At 48.8% G+C, this 24,794-nt stretch overlaps 1 protein-coding gene across 1 annotated transcript in view; it reads left to right on the top strand.

Annotated features, from left to right (window-relative positions):
• Window positions 1–24,794, top strand: part of LMF1 (lipase maturation factor 1) — a 185,193-nt gene that overhangs the window by 110,797 nt on the left and 49,602 nt on the right. The window contains exon 5 of the mRNA XM_032197862.1: window positions 10,556–10,723. Within this exon, the coding sequence (XP_032053753.1) occupies window positions 10,556–10,723 (168 nt within the window). The remainder of the gene's footprint in view (window positions 1–10,555; window positions 10,724–24,794) is intronic.

Below are 24,794 nucleotides of genomic sequence, written 5' to 3'. Positions count from 1 at the left end.
ATATTCACTATAAGCATGTCAATAAATTGGAAAGTAATGTGGCAGAGATGTCAGGCATTACTGTTGAAAAATGGGATTGCAGAAGACACAAAACAAGATGAGAATATGTATTAGAAATCTCTGTTTCAATATCTGAAGCAACAGTCCTAAGGAGCAGAGATGTCTTCTGTCTGCAGAGGGATGTACTTGGGTGTACTTTTCAGTACAGAACAGGAGAGTGGCTCCATACCTGGGCTTTCTCAAGTCTCAGGGACTTTTATTTTCAATTCTGCCTTTCGTGCTAAATGCTAAAGAAAAAAGAATTTATTAATCTGGTTTCTTGCTTGCCTTTTGGGTGTTAGCTGCTACAATGATGGGAGCATAGAGAAGCAGACTTTGCTGATGTTACTGCAAGAAATCCCACACCAGGGTTATTCAAAGGCTTTGTGGAACTGCTAGGCAAAACATACATTTCCTTAATGATAGCCATGCATTTTTGCACTTCTAATGGAGTGAAGGATCAGTTTCTTTTTTATTATTATTATTTGGAAGCACTGTTTTCAGTTACGTTATTTGCATTACAAGAAGACATTGCAGTTCTCTGGACATTGATCCATGAGGATGGGAGCTGACCATCTTCACCCTTTCCAGCCTTGCAAAAAACATCTGAGCGGTGTGATTGCCAGTCACTGCACAAACAGTTTAAGTCTTCAACCCAGATGAGGGTTGAAGTCCAGTGTGCTTTTTATCTGAAATCTCTTGAGAGTATTTTTTGTTTCATTTTAATGTGAAAGTTAAATTTTACATAACTTTCCTCTTTTCTGACATGGCTTTTAGTCTTTTCAGTAATGCCCAGGTGACTCGTAGAACTAACCAGCACAAGGGCACCTTTTACTCAGCCCCTTTCACTGCTGGGATATTTCATTTATAATAGCGACTGCTCAAACCAGGTGGTTGGTTTAAATGTCCTTACTTGAAGCAGATGATGTTCAGCTCTCTCTCTCTCTCTCTCTCTCTCTGGTGTAGTTGGAAAGTTAAACTAGACAGCCTGTGACTCTTAGTTTCCCCTCCTTCCCCTTGAGTTTGATTTGGCGTGGAGCGACGTGGTGTTCCAGTTCGGAGAATTCAAATGACCATCCAGGTAGCGAGTTCCTAATGGCACAATTTACCCTTTGTGAACACATTTTATGAAAGATCCCACTGTTTGTCTCTGGTTGTAACTCTCCTGCATGAAGAAAAAAAAAAACAATCCTGTAAACGTCCAGGCCGCCAAACTGCCTAATCTAAACACAGGCACGAGCCGTGGGCTTTGCTGGCATTCACCGCCCTCTGATTTTGCCCATGTGTTCCTTGGCCTGGTGCTGAACGCCATATTTACGAGCATGCACAAAAAATAAAGCCCTCTAAAGGAGATACGATTCTGGTTTTAGCACTGGACTTTTGAAAAGGAAAAAAAAAATGAAATAATGAAGGCCTTCGGGAAGGCAGCCGCAGTGCAGCACTGCACATGGGAGTGGTGAATGGGAGGTTAATTCCAAATCCCTGGGCTCTCAAGAGCAGGCATAGCATTGGAAAGATGGTCTTGCACCCTCTCTAAAGCAGCAGATTTGGCCTCCAGAGCACATCCCCTCCGAGAGAGAACGGACCGCTCTGTACAGAAAGGGTCTCGAGTGTGGATGGAAAATGGGCACTGGCTGGTTTGGCAATGCCTCGCAGTGTGGGGCTGCCGCGCACGGAGAAGCAGATCACTCAGAGCTGAGAGCCCTTGAAAAATGTCCAGGCTGGAGCCTGGACACCCACAGAAACGGCTGCCTTTCCAGAAGGGTTGGACCTGGCATTTCCTCCACAGTCAGCGGCTTTGGAGGGCTCGAGAACCGCCAACCTCCGCGGCGCTGGCGTCCTGCGGATGGAGCCTTTGTGGGGCGATGGCCTCCACCCAGCCCTGCACGCTGAGAAAGCAAGACTGCCCGTCTTGCCTGCCTTCGTGTTCGAGCGGGAGGCTGTCCTCTTTCTTCAGGACCATCCCTTCTCTGCAGCCAGCCAAGAGCCAGGGCTGCTGCTGCCGTGGGGGCAGAGAGGCTCTTCCTGAGCAGTCTGTGAGCACGAGGATGCGACTGCAGCAGCACTGGGGCAGCTGTCTGCAACGAGGTATTTTTCCGTCCTAGCTGACATCTCCCGAAAGCCCTTTGAAAGTGAGCTCTCGGAGGCTGTTGGGCAGTAGGCAGGAGCCCTGTGGTAGCTCTTGGTTTGTGTGTCTTTGTCCCTGTTACCCTGATAGGTACAGGTCAAGCTCTTCCCTTTCCCACAGCAGGCAGCATCCTGGAGCAGTGTCCAAAGCTCACCACTCCTCTGCTGCATCCAGGGGCTACAGCAAACCAGGGAATAATCGGGATTGTAAGCAGTGAGCTCAGCAAAGCATCTCTGCTGACAGCAGCGCTGGCTCTGTGCTGTCTTGCTGTGCTGTGCTGACCGAGTAGCCTTTCACTTGCAAAGTGTTTTAAAAACACATTAATTTTGATATCATTCCATAGCTGTGTTATCAGCTAGAGAGTGCCAGGAACTGTTTGCTTAAAGGGTCAGAAAATCCCAGTTCACTGAAAAATCTCGCAGCGCAATGTTTTCGTAAAGCTTTGCTGAGCACATTACTCAAGCCTGGATGGAACTGGATCGAAATGCAGTCTCTAGACACGTTATAGCCCAGGGGTGAAGGCCTAACATGGGATAAGGAGAGCCCATCCCAGCTTGTAGGCCTTCTTGGGGGAATTTGTCCATATCAGTTGCATCCTTGATGTGCACTGGGCTATTTGGCTATGCTGGTGATGTGGCTCTTCGATTCTGGGGATCTTCGAGGTGCCAAAGATCTCAAGGAAATGGGTTGTGGGGCCTACAAGGTCCTATTTGGTCCCAGCTGGAGTTAGCAGCATGGAAGGTGCTGGTCTCTAGCATGGCCCACACTTCTCAGGATGAAATGTTGGGATCCTTTCCTTCACAACATTTTATTCTCAGGCAGAATAAGGAACTGCATGAGCCTTAGTGCTGGAAATGTTAACCACTGTCTTCTCTCTACTGGATGGTGGAGCCTGGGGTCTCACAGTGATGATAAATGCCTGATTTGGTGTCCCGGCTCCCTGTTTTGTCTTCTTTTGGCTGTTTATCCTTGGGACATAACAGGACACAACCCGTTTGAGAGACCACAGGACAGAATAGGTGCAGCCCCTCACCTGATTTACCAGGGGTACCCGGTGGGAGCTGGCAAATCCACCAGCATGCTCCTGACCAAAGCCATCCTCTGTCCTACAGGAGAAAAGACCAAACGAACCCCAAAGTAACGTACACTAAAAGAAAATGTAAAATGGCAGAGGCCACATGAACTAAGCAGAGGTATTTTCTAGCTGTCTAGTCTAACGTTTGGTATCATTTTTCTCTAGGATTACAGGGGCTTTCACCTCATAAATTTGTGCCTGTTTGAGGTCGTTAATCTTTCTTTACATGTTGCCTTGCAATTTTAGAGCTTTGCCACCATCTGGGATCACATTTTAAATGGAGTTTCCACTCAGTACGTTCCTTTTTGTGAAATTATTTATATATGCAGAAATATATAATAAATATATCAGGCCTGGGTTGTTTTTAAACATTTTCAGTGCTTTCGTAAGGGCTTACCTTGTGTGGAAAAACTTGTCTTCTCTAATAGAGAGCCATAACAGTGACCAATTAAAGGATCACATTTGCAATATACTCTTAAATGGCAATTTAAAATATAGGTGAGTGACCTGCCTCGTGATCCGTGGGGAACGTGAGCTCTGTCAGAAAGCCTCGGGCCGGGAGCGCGCTGCGGGGCCGGGCAGTCCCGGAGCAGGAGATGCACCAGGGAAGCCCCCTCCACAGTGGTTCCCTGGGAAAAATGGGGTTTTAGGGACAGATTAGGATCTGGGGAGGGGCAGCCCCCTGCCTCAGCCCTGTTCCCATTGGGATGGGAGCTTCTAGATAAGCTTTTATTACCCTCAGCTGCTGTTTCTTGCAGATGTGCCCTCTGGTCTGCTTCCTAAACCTGGCAGACCCAGCTCTGGTGCTGTTCCTAAACTGGATTTTCCCTCAACGGGGACACGGGGGAGGCAGTGATGACCCGCAGTTGGTAGCACCAGCTTCTTCTGGCCCCCACCAGAGCCGAGATGTCTGTTCCAGCCCCGCTAATTATTTTAAGGGGATTTTGAACAAATAAATAGCCTGAGCAGTTCAGCAGTTCCTTGTGTAATTTTAGCTCTGGACCCCTCCAAGAATGTACAGAATAAATAGGTGAATCTGTAATACATCCACAATTAACTCTATATACAGCAAGCAGCTCGGAGGCACGCTATGTCGGAGCAGTGTCAATAAACAGGTATGCTGTGGGCCGTGGAAATGTGGTCTTTATTATTGGAGGAGGATAGCTCTGACCAGGAGGTAGGGTGCAGTCTGGAAAAGCAAACAGTGCTGCTATAGATCCTTCTGCCCCCGCCCAGCTTGGTGGAATTCAAAATCTGTCATTTACGTGTACCCCTGGTAAAATACAGCCCTCGGAGCCAGCCTGCTCCTCGCTCGTGCTGCTGTAGATGGGGGCTGACTCATGATGAGCAAAGCTTGGCTTTGTAGCTAAATGTCACAGATGTGGCAGGAAGGTTTCACCTACGCGGTGACTTTGCAAGTGCAACTCTGTGAACACAACAAAATTCCTCGGGATACTTTATAACGCAGAGGCATGAAATTGCACAGCAGAATTTTCTCCAAAGACCCTTTTCCCTCTGGCATCTGTAGCCACATGTGCAGCCATCGTTCCCCAAGAAACCCAACGCCCAGACGTGAATCATTTCTCTGATTTTTCATGCTTTTAACTTTTCATTGCTGAGGCTTCGCTCAGCCGGGAGAAGCAGGGACCTGTTTCAGCTTTGAAAAACCTTAGACAGAGGGAAGGCTGGGGAAAGGAGTTAAAAATGAAACAGCAGATTTATATATATAAAAAGTAAAAATATATGTTCTACATCTGAAGTTTATTTAGGTCCTTTGGGAGAGTGGCGCGGCACTACGTCTCTACTAAATTGCCAACATTTTATGGTCGTGCTGGCACCGAGTCAAACACACATCTCCTTGGCTTGGGTTGCTGTCTTGAAGCAGGCAGATTCCAGTATGTTTTTCTATGAACTGAATATTTCTATTGACTGGACAAGGGAAGCTCTGCCCAGCAAGAACATATAGGTAACTTTTCTTTTTAACAGATCTATCGAGATTTAATTATTTCGATGTTGTGTGACTGAAGAGCCGACCCCTTGCAACCCACCCTGACATTAGATGTCTTTGTTTTAAGGGATCAACTTTTTAATTTTTCTTGTGATTTCATTGTGATTGGAAATATAATAATCAATAATTGGAAGGTTTCAAAGGAACTATTTTTAAATTATTAGCTGTGGTGTATTCAAGGATGGCAGTAGCATGCACATGGAGACCTGTGTGCATGCATGTAAATATAAAATTCACACGGCACAAGTTACAGCTGGGACTTGCACAAGAGGCCGAGCAGTTTGCTGCTCCATTTCCTTTCTAAACCCGTTCCTACATGTGTACCTTTGTGCAAAATCGCTGTTGTTCATCAATCAAGTTGGCCGCGCGTGCAGCGTGCCCACCACAAAGCCTCGCGGGCCGGGAAGCCGCAGCTCTCCGTGATCTCCCCGTTTCACGCCGAGGTGGCTGCTCACCGTGCATCACGAGAGCTGCTCCGGCCTCACTGCAGACACGCGTCTTCCCACACTTAGCAGCAGCTGGGAGGGACCCAGTTTATCTCCCTTCTGCTCGCTGCCTTTTGCTCTTCTGCACGGGCCCATTTCTGCTCGGGTTTTGGAAAGCGGAGCTTTGATCTGCAGATGCGTAAGGAGGAAGGGTCAAGATCTGAAGCAGAATGGACTGGCAGAGAAACAGCCTGTTGGATCATGTTGATCAGATTACACTCCGCAATGGAGAACCCTTTTTCTTTTTTTGGTCCAAAGTACGAGAGAGCTGAGAGCTTCTCTTTGAAGCCGAGAAGATGAGTTCATGCCTCAGTGCTTAGGGAAGCTGGAGAACTGTGCTTTACAGTTCATCTATACCTTCCCCAAACCTTCAGGAAAACGTTTAATAAAACTTCTCAGCCTGGCTTTCCAGGGTACTGCTCTTCTTCACGCCTTTCTCTTTGCGCCAAAGACTTCCTCTCTTTTGATCGTCTGAGCCCCTGGTGCCTGCACACCGTTAGTCAAGTGTCTGCTGCGCCAAGCCAGCCCCGGTTCTCTGGATGGAGCAGTTGCACGTTCTCACCATTTATTCATATTTGCTGTTGTTCAATTTCCTTCTCTTTTTCAAGATTTTTCTGCAGTTACACGCACTCACATTCGAGTATTTTGTTTAAGTAGGTGCTTTTCAGTGCAAGCAAATAATAGTCTCTAGAGTATGTAAGATATTTATGGCTGGCTTTGTTTTTCACAGAGCCAGATTTCTGCAATAGGCGCCCAGGGTGATATTTTGAAAGGCTGTCCGCAGTGTTGTTTTAATATTAATGCCAAGTATAATTCGGGTTATCTGAACCAATAGATAATCTGATTTTACTTTATACAAACAGGTAGAATAATGGATGTTTTGTTCACCTTTTTGAAACAGATTCATTCATAACTCGCTACTGGTTCTTGAAAGAGACCTTGTGAGTTTGTTCTGTTAAAGTGCTCAGCCGAGCGAGCAAAGACAACAGAGGCTCAGGAAGACGTGCTGCAGGTCACCGGGGAGTGAAGGAGGGGAAAAATCCATCATTGCAAGGGACAGATCTCATGTGGTATGTCTCTGGCCTCCTCCTTGTTTGTAGTCTTGAGAAAACGGTGTCTCCCCTACCCTCTGACTTTGCAGTTGCAGTTCCTTGCACAGGAGTTCTGCTCGTGGTGAACGTATAAAATACCCAGCCCTGTTTGAGCAGCGGGTTGTTCAAGGACAATGTGGGACTTGTTTTCGTGCACATGTGTAGGAGAGCTTGGAGATTTCCCTCGGCTGGGATGGGGTATCTAACACGGATTAAATGCTCTGTCGGAGTTTATGTAATGCCATACCAGTAAGGAGGCTGAGAGGAGGGACCGTGTGCATTTACAGTCCCCGAGAAGAGCATTTACTCTGGTGTATAATAGCCTTCTGTTGGGTTTTAGTGGCGTATAGTTTAGTAAATTAGGAGTCTTCAGGTACTTAGCACTTTAATGGTTCTCACTAAGAACATAATTAAACCATAGACCCCTTAGGGAGAAAAAACAGTTTATTGTGCATATTTTTAGAATCTGTTACCAGCCCTCATAAAACCTGGTAGATACAAGCCAGAGAACATGCCTTAGCTGGCAACCCAGAATTCATTTATCAACGCAAGCAGCCCCTGCCGAATATCGCCCCGAAGTCACACGTTACAAATCTGCCCTGTGAATTATGGAATTAATTTTCCCCAATCTTATTTCAGAACACATTTGCAGCGCAGTTTTTCTCTGGCTGCTGGAGGTGTGAGGCAGGCAGAAGGTTTATTATGCTGCACCTTGCGTTGACACTTCAAGCCAGTTTTTGCTAATCATTTTTTTATTTAAAAAGGCTTTATGATTCACTGAGGTACCCAGAAACATGGCTTGTCTGAGACGGCGCTGAGCAGGGTCCCCTCTGCTCCGTTCCCCGTGCACCGTCCTTGGCCTCGTTTATTCAGCTGCATCTGACCTGGAGCTGCGTGTTTCTATCCACATTCACCAAGATTTCACTGTTCTCCATGCAAGGGATCTCCCGGCTGCTTTCTAGGCTGCTTCTCCTCGCAGGGCAGCTGCGAAGCAAAGCGCAAAGCTCAAAATCCCTGGTGAAGTGAGCCGGGTGAAGAGATGCTGGAATGCATTTCCCTCCTCCCGGGCTGTGACACCACCGCCTCCGACACTGATGTTTGTGCAGGAAACAATTGCCCTGGGAAGGCATTCGGCACGCCTGCACCCTGCAGGTTTCCCTTCGCTCCCAGCAATGTGCCCACGCATGGGGTGACGCAGGTCCCGTGGTTAGGACAGCGGGTGCCGGGCACCCCTTTGCCCTAAGTGGGGTTTTGCAGCATGGCAGGTGCCTGTGCTGGGGCTGCCGGGGCAGCTGGCTTTCACACCATGCTCTGGTGGTTCCTTGTTCCAACCCCAGCACCCCTTCCCGAGTAAACACGGTTTTCTCCCCGGGAAACCTGCGCCGCGCTACGCCCATGCTCGCAGCATCTGGAAGGCATCGGGAGGAACACACACGCGCAGCGCTCGCCTCCCTCGCCCTCCCCCTGCAGCCTTCCCACTCGTTGCTGAGACATGCGAGGCACTCCGCTAGCGCTCTGGTTTTGAGGTTTAGGCTCCAGAGAAGCGGCCGCGGCGGTGGGGAGGAAGGGTTCCTCGCCGATAGCCTCCCCGGAGGCTGCATTGCCAGCGGTGCTCTTATCGAGGGCATTTCTTTCCCTCTGTCAAAACAAATGCCAAGAAACCGTGCATTACTTGCGGTGTGCCTGGCGCTGTTTTAGGCTGTCAGTCGTGGGAGCTGATGCTTGCTGTTTGGCTTATCTTGCCTGTCGTGCAGCATTGCCCCTGCTGACACCCCGATAATGTCAGTGCTGGTAATGCAAAGGATGAAAACGCTGTCGTGTCTGGGAGCGAATTATTAACCCATGCCAGATTTCTTCTTTGCTTTGCTTCTCCTTTTCCCTCTTTCTACTTCAGGGCATGAATTAGGCCACAGCTAAAAAGCACAGCTGTGGGAGATAAAACACACTAGATCCATCTTGCCAAGCTGGTCTCTTCCCAAGCAAGCCCATACGAGAAGCCAAACGAGCCTAAAACACAAACTTTCTGTTGCTTTCTATCCCCACTGCATGGGACTGGAGGTGCGATGCGCCTCGGTGTGATCACGTCCTGAGGTTTAATTGCATCTGCAAGCACGTGCGTGCTTGTGTGTGTAACACAGCCCCTTCTCCATGGTTTTGGGTGCAAGTGCAGCTCACGTGGACGAGGGCAGGTCCTGGTGCTGCCCCCAGCCTGCTGCCCACTGGAGATGGGATGGCTGAGCTGCAGGGCTAAACGTCACCACCTGTAGGATTGCCACCTCATCGAGGTCACTTTTGCTTCACGCACTGGAGAAAAAAACTACGTAAAAGAAGCCAAGAAAGCAACCTGCCTTCCTGGAAAGGATGAAAGCATTTCTCAGCAATTCGGGATCGAGGTAAAAAAAAAAAAAAAAAAACCAATGAAAAAAAAAAAACAACCCTCTCGGTGAGCCTCCCCCAGGTTCTGGGAGCGCTCGAGAGCCGTCACGCGGGCAGATTAACTCGAACCAGCTCCCGTGCGGCGGGGAAGGGCCCTGGGTGGCAGCGGGGCCGCGGCCCCCCCGGGGTGGGGGCGCCCTGACCCCCGCCCCCGCGCTGGCCGTGCGCCCGCAGCGCTCCGCGACCCCGACACCGCTCCATCCGGTGCCGCTGTCCGAGGAAGGAAGGATGCGGTCTCCTGTCCTAAGGGGTTACAGCAGCCTCAAACCCATGGAAAGCAACAAGTTTATTAGTCCCAGCTTTGCTAATAAGGAATTACAATAGTTGTGGGACTTGGCAGTGGAAGCGCGCTCAGTTGCCATGCATAGTACAATATTTTCCCTGTTTTGTTTGTATTTTTGATTTAACTACAAATAATTTAAAGATGTGTTGCGTCTCCTTCAATTAAAACTCGCCTCTTCATCCTCTCCGTTTTTCTGCCACAATTTTAAAACAATACTAATGAATTCGAGCTCGTCAGACATGCTAAGGTGAATTGTTAGCTTCTTTCTTCGCTGTTTAGATTGCAGCATTTCTCAGGGTTGCGGTTATTAACATATCGTGGGTTGTTTTCTTTGTAAAATTTGCAGCTTTATTGTACTGGATGGAAGATCTCCCAGCGTCAAAAAATTTCAGGCGAATAGAAGAATAATATTGTCACAAGGCCAGCATGTAAATACCTTAAACCAATATAGCGTGTTTAGAGGAATTATATTTTCCTCTCCCGAATTATGATTTTGGAAGGCAACCCTACCACCACATTTATTTCAAATTTAAACATTTTGAAAGAATATCTCCTAGGTTTTGAAATCTGGTTTCCATTCCTGTCTCTCTTTGACCTGCTGCGTGACCCCAAGAAAATCTTTTTCTCAGTTTCTGTATCTGCTCAGTTGCTCTCAGGGTCTCCAGCACTTCGGCAGTGATTTAACGTCAGTCAGCGTGGCGCTATGTGCAACACTGCAGTATTAAATACGAGGGGGGCAATTGGAGAAGAATGTTTTCTGGTTATGTCAAGAAATTAGATAATTAAAACTCTTGTTTTTTTAAAAAAAAGATGTATTGCTTTAAGAATTCTTGGGTTTTGCATGGAAAAAAAAATCTGGATGAAGTAATTTTCTGTAAATGAAATGCTCAGAGGCAGGGGACAGTTCTGCAAGCAAGCGTGGGGAAGGAGGGAAAGGGGCTGCACAGTACCATGGCTGGCCTCAATGCTGGGCTGCAGGAGGGGACTGACCTCGTGTGTTCATCTTTCAGACCCAGCCGGTGCCCAACCCCATCGCCTATTTCATGCACCGCTCGCCGTGGTGGTTCCATCAGTTCGAGACGCTCTTCAACCACTTCATCGAGCTGGTGGTGCCCTTCTTCATCTTCCTGGGACGGCGGATGTGCATCGTGCATGGCGTCCTGCAGATCCTTTTCCAGGTGAGGCGCTCCTGGTGTTGTTTCCCTCATCCCCATCCCCTCGCAGCGCGTAGCATCCCACGGGGGCGATGTGCCGGAGCAGGAGCGCTCCGTGCTGCTCTGTGCCTTGCTGCAGCCCATCCTGCCCGAACCGGAGCAGCACCTAGGGGAACTGACTCAAGGAGCAGGTCAAGAGTTCAGGTTCGAGTGAGTCAGGATGATTCAGAGCTGCTTGCTCTTGGCCTTCGGGTAGCTCGCACTGCCCCTGGCATGTTGCTGGAGATGTGCTGCCCTGGCCTCGGATTTGGTTTCCATTCACATGGGTGGCAGAGAAACAACACAGGACTAGCACAGGGTCTGATTCTGCAGGGGTCAGGAGGCTGTGGATGGTCAGGATGAATACTTGAAATATCTCCAGAAGTTAGTTTTGATAGACATCTTTCTCTGTCCAAAGAGGTTTTTTGATAATTAATGTGTAAGGGCTGTTCTTTATCTCTGAAAATTTTTGAATAGTTGTTTTGTTTTGTTTTGTTTTGTGTTTTTTTTTTTTTTACAACCACCAGATTTACTGAGCCTAGGTTCATTGTGAAAAGGTTTTCTTCAAAAATTAAGAGCATTCATGTTTCAGTTGTTACTGGTTTTTCACGTGAAATAAATATATCTCTATCTGTGCAAAAGTTAGAGGAAAGAAGTTCCTGACCATATGCTTTCTGAGACCCCCTCTGATTTCTCCTCTCTGTCCCCGGATAATTGGAAGACCTCTCTAAAGCCCAGCACCTTCCACAGCGCAGCTTTCAGCTCTTGCTTACTGCAGGCTTTGTTCAATATCATTTCAGCATCATGAAATTCATACGCTGTAGCTGTTACTGCTTCCTGTAAATACGTGTGATGATTAAACTGGAGAACAGCTTATAAACTATATTGTTAAACCACAAAAATGCTGATCAGATTTTAAAGGGCTGACATAAAAGTCGCGGGATCTGTGCGCTCGCAGAGGAGCCTGCTCTTTCTCCGGCTTCCCAAACACGTCCTCTTGTGTCTGGGTACCACCGAGCACACAACTCGTAATTGTGATTGCTCGGCACAGCCTTTGGCATCAGGTTTTGATGTGGTGGGATCTTAGCGGGTGGCTGGAGGTCCCAGGAGCAGGGCAGAGGGTGGCTGCTGAGCGCCGCAGCAGCGACCTGCAGAGGTGCCAGGGCCCCGCTCCACCACGTGCTGGTTGTGTTTGTGGCAGGCTTTGCGTGTGGTTTTTGCAGTGGAACTGGGAAGATCCCATTCAGCCCAGCCCTAAAAGTGGACAACCTGCGCTTCTGTTTCATTGACGAAGCAGAACATCCCCTGCTGGCTGCTGCTCGAGAAGGGAGCAGGGCGTTGGGACGGAGCTGATGGAAATCGGATTAGCAGAAAGGCGAGTAGAAATCCTTCTGCACGTGGAGCAGTGTAGGGAGGGTGGTGATGGCTTCTTCTCAAGGCAAATAGACCCAGAAAGGACCAGAGCACAGCACGGTGAGCGGCCCCTCGGAAAACAAAGCCGTGGTGCCAAATTGCAGGCTTTGGCACGGCTCTGCGGTCTCAGAGCTGCCGTGCTCTGCTCGGCTCCGCGTTGACAGAAAAATAATAGCCTGATAGACTGAGACGATGCTGCTTCGCCTTCACATCTCTGACAGAGGAGACTTTTTATGTTACTCTCCTCCCTTCCTTGGCTCTAGGCTGCCCAGGGCTTGCCCTGCTCCTGTGCAGGGGCTGGTGCTGAGCAGGGCAGTGCCGCTGCCACCGCTCCTCCGCGGGCCCCTACCGAGCAGCGCCGTCGTTTGTGTGCTGGGGGACTTGAGACAGAGCCACTGGGATCTGAAAGAGCAAACTACATACAATAAAGGGCCATAATGACATATTGTAAATGCATGCATCTAACCACCCTTTAATTGGCGCTTTATTGATAGTTTGCAATTACTGACTTATTTCTATCATGAGGGGAGTCTGCAAAGGAAAAAAGGGACCCAGTGTAAAATGCAGCTCTGGTGCATTTATAGCATTTCAACAAAAACCTGTTTATTTAATATTTACTGCCCTTTTCTTCATTCAGAATGACTTTTATTGACAATACTTCTGCTCTGCAAAGGAAGCAATAAAGTTTAATGTTGATATACCACTTAATTCTGCTTTTCAAGATTTGAATTGACATTACATGCAAGTTTTATTGGACATTTTATAATTGTTATTGGAGTCATGGTGGCTAGGTTGAGTGAGTGTATTTTTCCAGATTCCAACTGGCCTGGAGAATATTGCTTTGTCAGGAGCCCAAAAAAAGTTGTGCTTCTAAAAAAAAAAAAAAAAAAGCCACCCCCACGCCCCCAAGTGTGAACTTACTCTTCTTGCCCAGTTCAGGTTTGTAAGGAAAAAGGCTTAGTGAGCAGGCAGCGCGTTCGGAAACAGCCCTGCAGAAGGGCTCAGGCGCCACTGGCTCGGCTCTGTCCCCAGCTGGATCGCTGGGCGGTCACGGCCACCCCTTGTGCAGGAGATTTGGGTGTTGGCGAGTGAATTTCGGCATGTCTCTGCACCATCCCCTTCTTCTGCTCATGCCCTGTGTCCTCGTGAGCCCTGCTGGTCCCAGGATGAGTGCCTGGAGCCCGCGACCTCCCTCTGTTTTGTGGCTTCACGTGCATTGGTGCTGCTGGCAGCGTGCTCCTACAAGTGGGAGCATGTTTGGGATCTCATATGAGTCCTCCATAACTTGAACTTGCAGAATTTTCCCCGTTTGGCCACTTTTTGATCTCAAATAAGTTGAAGAGTTTTATTTATTGCACATATCTCAATATAAATAGACTTTGCTTGCAAAGAAAAAAAAATAATCCAGGAGTGAGTTGAATGCTGGCCAGTTCCCATTAGAAAAATCATTCTTCACTGTTGCTAACCACCAGGCTGGGGAGAGCTTTGTGATGTCCAGCTGTGGGTGTAGCTTTTGCAGGACATCTGCAACCGGAGATCTTCTTGATCAAAACGCAGCACCCGGAGCACATTTGCCAGGATCAAAGGTGAGCTGAGAGAAAATGTCGTCCAAGATTTCACAGCAGCGGGGCCAGGCCCCATCAGCAGCTCGTCCCCGGCCAGGCTGCTCATCTCCTGCATACCTGGTGCTCATCTTCAGCACCGGTGATTCCTTGTTCCCAAAAGCAGAGACTCCCAACCTCCAGTTTACATGGGTGAACTTCACCCCGTGAGGCTTTTTTCTTGCTCTCGTGTCTCTGGGATCTGACCTCCGTGGCTTTCTGAGACCTAGAGCAGTGCATTGAGCCACCTCACCCGCAGGGGAGCCTGCTCAAAAGATCTCAGCTGGCATGGAAGTACGAGCAGGTGATGGTGGCAAAGTCTCCCCCGTGGGCTGTATGCGCTCAGAGCATCATTTTGCATGCAGAAAGAAATCGTAGATGAATGGCAGCCAGTTATAGAGGACCTCCAATATAAATATTCAGTATTGTTTCAAAAAAACATTTTCTAGCATTTACGGTACGTAGAAATCCAAATCTAAAACAGAAATTAAAGTAAATGGACGTTTAACTTTTCAACATCGTTAGGGATTTATTGTAAGCAGGTGCCAGACTCGACGTGCCGAGCAACACTGCTGCAAATTGTCTCTGCCAGGAATAAGGCTGGAGGAGAGACGTACAGCTCGGCCCCTTCCCTGCTCCGTTCTGCACTGCAGCCCTGTAAAAACAGGCTGGTGAGAAAGGTCCAGTCTGAGCCACAGAAACCTCCAAACATGCCTGAGGTGGAGTTTGCCCTCTGCTCGTATATAATCAGGAGTATTCAGAGTTGTCGAGAGTTCGCCAAATACTGAAAGCTTTTTGCTGCCATTTTTTTTGTGGCATTCCTGGAGAGCGTAGGCACGTTTTGCAGGACTGTGTTCACCAAGATGTTTATACCCAGAGCATTGGGTTTAAACTTTTAGCATTAGGGTTGGGGGTTCAGACACCCACCCTAACCCTAACGGATGGACTAGTTTTCACTGAATGTGTCCGGGTGTTGGCTGTTGAGTGTGATGGGCACTTAATGGGCTGGGGATGGAAGAGTTTGGGAAATTCAGTTCATCTCCAGCCACGTGGAAGTCCGTGCTTGTGCATGGTACGAGGCGGGCAGAAACCAGAGCACTGCGTGCCACAGCATGGGAAAGCCACACGCTGCAGCCACTGGTGGTTGCAGTGCCACTGGTAAATGTTTCACAAATAACTGATGGCTGATTATTTCATTTGGGGTCTGCTGGTACCGGCTGGCTGGTTTTGTAGCAGTATGGGGGCTGAACCACAAAACACACGCGTAGAACTGAAGCACCCTCGCAGTTCATGAGAAATCAAGGCCAAGATGTGGTTGCAGGTATCTAGAGATGGAAGAAGAGGTCTTGGAGTCTCTGGAGACCCCAGGTGAGGTCTGGACCTCGTTGTTCTTGTAGAGGCATCAAGCCAGGGCCTCTCTGTGCCTTAAAGAGCTTCTGGTTTTGAAGGGCAGGAGGATGAAAGTGTGAACGGGGAGAGGGGAAGCAGCATGGAGAATGCAAATCCTTGCTCCTACTCACGATCCAGCAGCGCTCAGGGGTCGGCCCCCTCCCCACCAAACCTGTGAGAGCGCCGCTTTGTCTCTCCCTTCTCCCCGCGCTGCCGTTTCCATCCCCTGTGCTCACGCGCCCAGCGTTGCGCGGCCGTAGGTCCGTCCCTGCGCTCACCACCCACGGCCAGAGGCGAGTGCGAGGGTCCGGGAGTGAAACCCGAGAGGGTGAACAAACAGCTCGGCGCTGCTTTGCGGGTGTTTCGCTGCTCTGCGGAGCTGGCTCCTAAAACCCTGAAGCTGCATGTTTTTGACGACGTCTAACGCGCGGCTTACACCAGCAAACGTATTTCTTGGCTCCGTCAGCCAGGCTGTAAAATTACACTGCTTGGCAAGCGGGTGGATGAGGGGAAACGAGGGGAAAGCCAAAAAGCGAGGAAAAAGCCACCTTGCCCCCATGAGCTGGCAGGTAGTGCCGGGCTCGGCTGTGCGGCAAGGCGGCTTGCAGGGCCGGGGGCTGAGGTTTCCTACAGCCCTGGGGTGGTTTTGGCTGTGCCAGGGGTGGGAAGGAGCTTCAGCATCATAAAAGTAAAATAAATAAATATAGTAATTTCATAAAACAGTAAATGGAAAGCGTAAAGCTAGAAAGCTAGTACTGTTGGAGAAGGGGGGTCATTGCTTTGCTTCCAGGGTGCTGTTCTAGGTGAAAGCTGTACAGACACGGTTTGGGATTTTCAGGATGCAGGAAGAGTTTTAGGCCCTCAAACCCCTTTTGAATTGTTTTTGAACTCTGGATTTGAATGAGATTTTGGGGCCTGATCCCTTCCATGGCCCCTGAAAACTCCTGGTGCCTCCTGCTGCATGGAGCATCCCATGTGCAGCCTGAGGACTGGGGATGGTGGTGCTGGGAGGAGATCAGCATAAAACGGGACAGAAATACCCCAAAAGAGCTGGAGCCTCGGGGCTGTCCCTCATCCTTGTCCCATGGAGGCTTAGCAGGGCTTTTAAGTCAGTTTGGTCCGAGGTTGTGTTCAGCAGGAGCCGTATGTAAAAAGGAGAAACGACCACGCCAAGAGCAAAGCTGAATTCCAGGCTTGTGGAAGGGGAAGACAAAACCCTCCGCAGCCAAACCCCAGCCTGATTCAGAGCGCTGACAAACAAAGCTCCTGGGGCAGCTCTCGGGGTCCATCCAAGGAGCTGCACGGGGAAGCGGCAGTTTTACGAGCTGGTGGAGGGCCAGGGGCAGGGGCCCTGCCAGCGAGCCCCCACTGCAGGAACCTCTGCTCCTTCCCCTCGGACGGGGAGCCCCAAACGCTGCTGCGCCGGCACCGCACCGAGACCCAGCCCTGCGCTCCCGGCATCCCTGCAGAGGGATGCAGCCAGGAGAGAGGGCAGCACAATCATTTTCCTGACTTTTCTCTTTCTTTTTTTTTTTTTTTCTTTAAAGCAGAAAACAGTTGCTGATTAAATAGATATTTTCTACCCTCCCTCCCCCACTCTTTTTTTCTTTTTCGGCTTGGACAAACCCCAACCTCCTAAAGATTTTGATGGGGACGATCCTTTTCCCCTCTCTTTTCCAAAGCTGTGCATGAGAAGGGAAGCATGGCTCTTTCCCCTCTCTTTGGGGAGGACCAAGCCCCCCGCTTCCAGCGCTGCTGCCACGCCACAAGATGTTAGAGGGATGAACTACCCCTCCAGCCACACACACGCAAATTAAATCAGGCTGTTGCAGTGCCACAGCTGCAACATATTGTGTTGCTAACTTAGGAGGTAGCAGAGGTCACAGCAGCAGCCCAGAGAGAAGGAACAAAAATTAAACAGCTCCCCCCCTTTCCTGCAGAAAGTGTCTGAATCCAGTGTTTGTTTTCACTTGTCAGATACGGGCTCGGTTTTGTTCTTTTTCTTACACTGGTGTAAATCAGATGTGGCTCCAGGAGGATTGCCAGGGTTGCACAGTCCCACAAGTCTCGTGGCAGAAGAATCAGGTCCTTCATTTCTGCTTTAATTACACACCTATTGAATATTTGCACTGCTCAGGTAGTTTTTTCTTTACTGACACAGCACGGTGTCATGACCATACAAACACAGCATGCATGCAAATAAAACCACTGCCCCCTTTGCCGTATGAGCCAGGGCTGCTGCCTGATGGTAGGCAAGAGGCAGAAAATTTGGGCATCCATCCTGCAGTTCAGCACGTGAGTAAGCTTGAATGAAGACCACAGGCAGTAATTCTCCACGAGATATCCCCAGGCCAGCCCTGATTTCACTTGCAGCGGGCCAGCTCCATGGCGAGGTCGGGTGCGAGGTCCCCGCGGCGGGCGGTGGGTGTGCGCTCCCCAGGCTGGGGCACAGCGGAGGAAATTCAGTGTTCCCCAAAGCCCAAATTCTGTTGATTTTGTTGTGGTTTAGAAAGAAACAACAAACAGAAAACGTCCCAGGAAAATTAACAACAGAATGTTAGTTTGCTGCTAGGGGAGAAACAGTCCGCTGGAAAATAGTTTTGCAGCTCAGTTGTTTAAAAATCTGGTTTGGACTCAGGTCCGAGATGGAGGCTACAGGGGGAGAGCAGTTGAAAAGGTTTTGGGGAACCTGGAAGGGGCAGGCTGGGACTAGGAAATTCGCTCGGTGCTGCTGCAGCCCCAGATCCCTGGGGCTGGCACTGGGCACCCATCCTCGAGCAGCCGGCCCTGGCGTAGCCCCAGCTCTGTTGGTACCACCAGCAAAACAAGAGGAATGGGAAATCAGAGGAGCTGCAGGACAGACTTTCTGCTGCATTTAAGCCACCTTAAATTAAATAACAAGCTGTTCAAAAAAAAAATAATCTAACTTAAACAGGCAGAGCTCAAACTGTTCAATCACTCCTATATTTGGTTTCACATCCAGCTTGATAATATCTGTTGCGAGGCGAGGCTGCCATACCAGACACAAGAATACCAGCACATACCACCCCGGATCAGTAAATAACGCTGCTCATATAATGGTGTCTGGTATTAGTTAGCAACAAGTTAAGTTCTTGCATTTTGCAGTAGTCAGAGTGACTTCGAAACACTTACTGTTAGCCATGGGAGTGCATTTAATTAGCTTCTGATTCAGGGGGCTGGGGGCTTTTTCTTTTCTTTTCTTTCTTTTTTTTTTTTTTTAAATCATTAAATAAAGTGTCACCCCTAGCCAGTGCTGTAAACTCTATTTTGATTGTGGCTGCAATAACCCCTTTGGGCGTCATTCAAATTGTACTAAACAGTTTCTGGAGAGCACTGGTTTCTCTCAAAATAAACCAAAGTCCGGCTTTGACAAGCTCTAATGAAAAACAAATTGTTATATTACTTAGAAAAATAATTTGAAGGAAGTCTGAATTAGTTGTAAAGGTGGAAAAGGTTCAGCTACTTGAAAATAGAAATTTGGAAGGTATTTATTTTAACCATTAAGCCAGCGGCCTTGAAATACAGCCTTGTTTGTTACAGAATGCGCCTAACGAGAGACATGAATCATGCAGTTAATCAGTATGGGAACTTGATTAATTGGAAAGGGGACCGTCAGTGACTCCAAAAGGCGGAGTCGCCTGGCAGCAGTCTGACACGAAGCCCTGGAGCTGGTGTGATTTACCATCAGTCATTCTGCTGGCACTCGGAGGGAAGCTTTGGAGGGATCCCACAGCCTCGGGTTTGCGGGTTGTTGTTTTTTTAAATTGAGAATAAAATGTGGTTATTTAGGACGCTGTCAGCCTTTGATTTTTGGTGCCTCTGAGTTCGGTTGTCCAACTTGCAGCGAGCTCGGGGCCTGGCTCTGCGTGGAGGAGGGCTCCGCTCCTCCCGGCAGCATCTTGTCGGGGTGTCCCAGGCCAGGCGCCCGCTGCTGCACCTTTGCTGCTGGTGGAGGCCTTGCTTATCAACCCTGAGAGGCAGCTTGGACACCCAGCTATGAAATCACATTTGCATGAGAGGCCCCAGCGATGGGAAGTGCTGCCATGGCTATAAAATCGCAGCAGGAAGGCTCGTATTAATTTTCGCTGCTGACTGGGGCCAGGAAGAGCTGGAGTGAGTGTGGCCCTCCCAAAGCACTGGTTTTGTTTCAGATCCGGGTGAAGTGGCTTCCATGTGGCAGGGTGGGAAGGACACTGGGGCCGTATCGGGGCCGATCCAGCTCCATCAGGCTCACAGAGCACCCATGGGTGCTGTCTGAACGAGGCCATCTGAACGGCGCTGGCCCTGTTGGTGCTGTCAGTGTCATGTCCAGAGGTGTATTAAATACCATGGCTGACATCCACCAAGGGAAGAGCCTGTAGAGTACTTCGGCTCATAGGGCTGTTGGGCAGGGTTGTTATTGGTTTGGGTTTTTTTCCTGCTTTAATTTTCCATTTGATTTTCAAGATCTCTCAGATTCAGAGACGTCGCGTTCGCAGTGCTCCAGTAGGATTCCAGGTGCTTGGGCTTGAAGAGAAAAATCAATTACAACGATGTTGTCAGTGAAACTATACGAGTTGGCGAGGCTGCAACAGCGTTGAAACATCTGCACTTCCCAGATGTGATTCTCTCCGTACGATGCTGCAGCTTTTGGGCCCGAACGAGGATGGGAGATGAAGTATGTGCTGCACATGTGAGTGCACGTATGTGTGAGTGTACGTATGGAGCATCGCCTAATGGGAGCCAGACTGCCTATAAACCAGGGATGTTACTGAAGTCAGGGACATGAGCTTGAACATGCGCTGCTGCCATATTTCCAGCGATTATTATTTATTTGTGTTTAGGTGGAGCTGCTAAAGCTAGCTAAAGCCGTTACGATCCATCGCGTTGCCCAAGCCAAAGCACTCACTCGCTAACGTGTCAAATATCTGTGTAAGCTGTAGGTTCGTGCAGTTTTAGTGTCGTGGCTTTAAGCGATGGTAAAGTTTGGAGTGAAACCACTTGCTTTGTACCATATTCCTGATTTGAAGTGGTCGCACTGCATCTTCCCAGCCCTTGGCTCTTGCTGACTCTTTGCCAGTGGTTGGCATCGCTTTCCAGCAGTGGTGGCAGTGGTGCTGTTGGGATTTGGGTTTCTGTCTCCCTAACATCCAGATTTCAGGACCTTTAAATAATGTTTTACATTGGTATTAAAAAAAAAAAAAAAAAAGTAATAATCAGAACAGCCTAACTGGAAACAGATGGCAGATAATGAACTTTTTTTAAAGGAACTTTATAATAGATGTATTCTGGAGAGTCATTTAATGGTGTCAGATATAGACGTGTGAAGACAGAATGTGCCTATTTGAGAAGTGGAAGTGTCTGGGAGTGGGCTGTTGCCTTTGGAGCATTTGCTTGTGTTTGAGGAGAATTTTTCTGCGTAGTTAACAGCTACAGAGAGCTGGCTGCCTGAAATGAGGGGTTCCTACCATTGCTGCTCTTTCCTCTTTCCTCTGGTGTCACTGTCTCTTGTAGCAGTTTAGATTATGCTCCTAGTCTTGGGTTTCTGGGTCCAGGTTAGAAAAGCCAGGTAGCCTGGTGGGACAGAGCTCTTCTGAAAGAGCTGTCCCCAAAGTGCAGATGAAAATCTGACTGTGCTGACCCTGACTGATCTTCCCTGGGTGTAACCAGTGCGACTCCGAGTCCGCTGACACGTACCTGTGTGCCCAGATGCCACCCAGTGTCCTCTCACGTAGTGAACTCTTTTTTTTGTTATTAATTTGAGTATTTCAGTAAGTTATTTTCTGCTAGGTTAATTTAGGGCATCATTCATGCATTTGTTGATATGTGGGGAGTTTGGTTCAAGCACACCTTGTATCAGCTGAGCATACATCTGTAAAAATGCCTCCAGATCAGAGATGCAAGTTCCTCCCTTGCATAAAAAACGAATACCTTCAATTAAACCCATAAAAATGAATCCTGTGCATTCCAGGGTGAGGACAAAACCCTGAAACTTGGTGTCCAGGCTGCTGAGGGTTGGAGATAAAGATGAATTTCGTAGTGTCCTGCTTCAATGAAAATAACTCACTTGCTTGTTCTGGGCCAAGTTGCTGGGTTTAATGTTTCTCTGTAATGATGCTGCCTCCAGAGAGGTTTTATTTTGATTTGGAAGTGTTGGGATGAGGATGCGGCCCTGGGATGCTTTAGCCCACACGCAGTTTACACAGCTGTATTATCTGAGTCCCCAGGCACCACCAAAGACATTATCTCCTTGGTGATGCAACAGCTAGAAATCGCAGGAAACCTGTGTCACTCAGTGCTTTCATCTTCCTATAAAAACGGGGCTTTCTTGGAGCCGGTGACTCAGAGAAGTCGCCGACGGGTGCAAGATACCCCTCGAGCAGCTGTGCTTCGTTTGCCACCCTGGCTGCAGCGGGAGGCAGGCGTGGAGCCGTGCCAGGGTGGGACGGGGACGCTGCACTGGGGCCAGCAGCGATCCCCAGCCGGGGAGCACTCCCTAAACCCAAGTCTCCCCTTTTTTGCACTCTGCATTTTGCAGAAGGATGGTGGGTTTTGTTTGCTGCCATCAGTGGCTGATCTCGGCGGGATCTCAAGCCCCAAAATACCTTGATGCAGCCAGTGTTCGTGTCACGGGGCTGCACCTCTCTTACTTTTCTCCGAGGGACTCCCGTGGCTTAGCTTAATTTCTCCCAGGAGCACGCAGGTTTGTCCACGGGAGGCGTTCCTGATTAACTGCTGGTTTCACACACGTGCAACCCACTTTGAAGATGGGTTAAGCTAAACAGGAACCACACAGGTTTTTTTCTGGGAGTGGTGTCCACATATGGAGTTATTCAGGAAGAGATATGGCACTTCAGATTTACACCCTACTTTAATTAGAAAAACTTGCAAGCCCAGAGAAACTCTAGACCGGTGCCAGTTTTACAGACTGAGAAAGAAAGTGGCCTGAAACAATATTCTCTGCTCATCGCATCGGCACTTCTCGTGACTTGTGTTGATGAGAGAAGAGATGAAAGAAAATCCCAGAGGCTGATTCATTCGGCTAATAAAGCTCCAAGGATCTGAACCGTCTGACAACTTGCAAAGCTTGTTCCCTTCCATGAAACATACTGTCCCTGAGCTGGTGCTAGTGGTAGCTGGAACACCAGTGCACGCGTAGCACCGAATCGCAGAAACCATTTGTGCAAAGTGGGACCTCGGAGAAGGTCTAGCAGGAATGCTCACAAAATAGCAATAACTCCATAGTTTGGAAACATTTAGCACAATATTGTGCTTTTGTGTAGCATGGCAGTCAGGTTTGCTGGGTCTTGTGGATTGATTTCTTTCGCTTTGCAAGCAAGGAAGCAGAGAGGAGAGGGTCAGATGTTCTGAGAAACCCTTCTGGCAGGGGCAGGTTGCTGCTTGGCTGCCCCTCTTGCTCCTGGAGTGCCCCTGTATAATCTTAGCTGGTTTCTGTAGTATTTTGTTGTGCTCTGAGCTTGCACCAGCAGCCCAGCCTGTAGCCATTCTGGCCAGCTCAGCACCATCAGCTTGAGGCAGGCTCAAAGGCACGTTCAGAGATGTGCTCACATCACTTCACTCTACTAGCTGCACTGGTTGTTTTCTTCTGAGGCTCATCTTTTTCCTGGTGACAAAAGACTGATGAATTTCTTTTCATCCTTACCATAACCAGCTCATCTGCAGGAGCCGTGTTTACCCAGTTTCAATGTTTTTTTGCTAAAACTTGCCTGGCTGCTGGGATCTGTGCTGTTCCCTGCCAGGAGTCCTGCAGGGTTGCTAGCATTTAAGGTGGGAGTTTTCCCCTAAACCTCCTTCAGCTACATCCTCCTTCTTGGAGGAAACGCTGGATTTTGGAAGAGTTAACACATAACAGCTCAAATCATTCTTCCTGAGCGAAGTAAGTGGTTAGGGAAAGGGGGATTTGCTGAAGTACACATTCCTGTAGCATGAAACAGGTTGGGAGAGAAGGGGAGACAGTCAGTTCTCGCATTGTGGTCCTTGCTTCAGAGCACCTGAGAGCTCCGGCTGCTTGGTGCTGCGGAGAGATGCGGGAATACAGGGGCAGCAGAAAACTCAGAGCACAGTCAACATAAATGTAAAATTTCCTCTGTAAAAACGAATCGTACTGCATTGTTTGTTCAGATCAGGGCTGGGAATTAGTATGGCAGGAGCGGAGAATGGGAACAGGACAGGGATTGCTTTTATTGCATCAGTAATGTCATTTATTCCATAGCCAGCCCTTGCAAACCAGTTCTAATCCCCACTCAAATCCCTCTGTAGCAACAACGGCAAATCTGCCAGTTCTCCTAATCAAAGGCTGATCATTGCTGCGGGCCAGAAACCTCAGAAGGGAGCAAAGCCAAGGTAAAAGGGTCAGGATCTGGGGGAGGGGGCACTGAGAAGCCTCACGCATCCAAATCAGCTCCATTTTGGTGATTCAGTGGGCAGATGGGATGGTGCCAGAGACACTGCTGGGCCAAGGCTTTTCTTCCATCCACACGAAGCCTTCAGGGGCAGGCGGCGTGGTCCTAAAGAAAGGCAGAGATCATTTTCCCGTGGCTGTTGAGAAGAAACACAACTGCAGATAAGAGCTAGAGCTTCAAAATGTTATGGTCCATCCTACGTTTCTTCCCCTTTCCCCTTCCCCAGCTCTTCACCCCAAAAAAGAGGCGAGCAGCTGGAGGGTTCCCAGCGGGGCAGTTGCCTCTGCCTGGTCCCGGTTGCCATCAGCGAAAAGGGTCGCTGGTGCCTGCGGTGTCTCTGCTGGAGGGTTTTCCTCTGGCCCCAATTACCGATCGCTGGAGCGCAGGGGAAGGGGAAGGAGATGTTTTCATGGAAATCTGTACCTCAAGCGTCTTGGCAGCCAAACCTAAATGGCTCAAGTCTTTTGCCCCCAACTTCATGTTTATGGTCAATCTGAAACTCCACCTGTGATCACCACATGCGTCCTCGGCAAGACTGCAGTAAATTAAAGCACAACAGGGAATTTTAAGAAATACATCCTCTTCCTTCTTGGAGTCAGGTTACATCGACCTCCGAACATCTGGACTCAGTGTCTCAGGGCTCCCAGAGGTTCTGCCGTATTAAAGGTTCATCTGCCTTTGTTAAATTCCCGGCCTTTTCCCTTCCTTGTTGCCTCCTCTTGATTGAGCGTAGCTTTTAGTGTGGCTGGTCCTCTGTGTAACTGGTATTTTATGTTCAGTACGTAAAACGCACCGTGGAATTTCAGTTATCTGTTACCATTGGTAAACACAGATCCGTAGCCCATCGCCACTCGCTGTGCTTGTGGGAGAAGTCTAAAATTAAGCATGCTGCTGTTTTTTCAAAAGCCTGAATTCCTTCTAAGCTACTGGTAACCGATATCCTCAAAGACTGAAATACAGTGTTAATTAAAAAAATAATAATGGTAAAGTTATGGTATTCCCTGGTATTCCCTAGGACACAGAAATGCATTTGTTTGTGTGATGCCCCTTAGTTTTTAATTCCCTTTGCCAGATCTGCGGGTTGCCATGATAGAGGCAGGCTTTAATCACCCTGTCCTGCTAATTGAACTGAAGAGCTCCGTGCAGTGCGGGCCCTGCTGCTCTGGATTTTTTAAAGTTCAGAGGGAGAGCAAGAAGCAAAAGCCGTGGCATGGCTAAAGGTGTTAGCAG

The sequence above is a fragment of the Aythya fuligula genome, chromosome 15, assembly GCF_009819795.1.
Source record: "Aythya fuligula isolate bAytFul2 chromosome 15, bAytFul2.pri, whole genome shotgun sequence".
In the NCBI taxonomy this organism is placed as follows: Eukaryota; Metazoa; Chordata; class Aves; order Anseriformes; family Anatidae; genus Aythya; species Aythya fuligula.
Note: the sequence above shows the minus strand (reverse complement) of the source record. Positions and strands in the feature narration are given on the sequence as shown.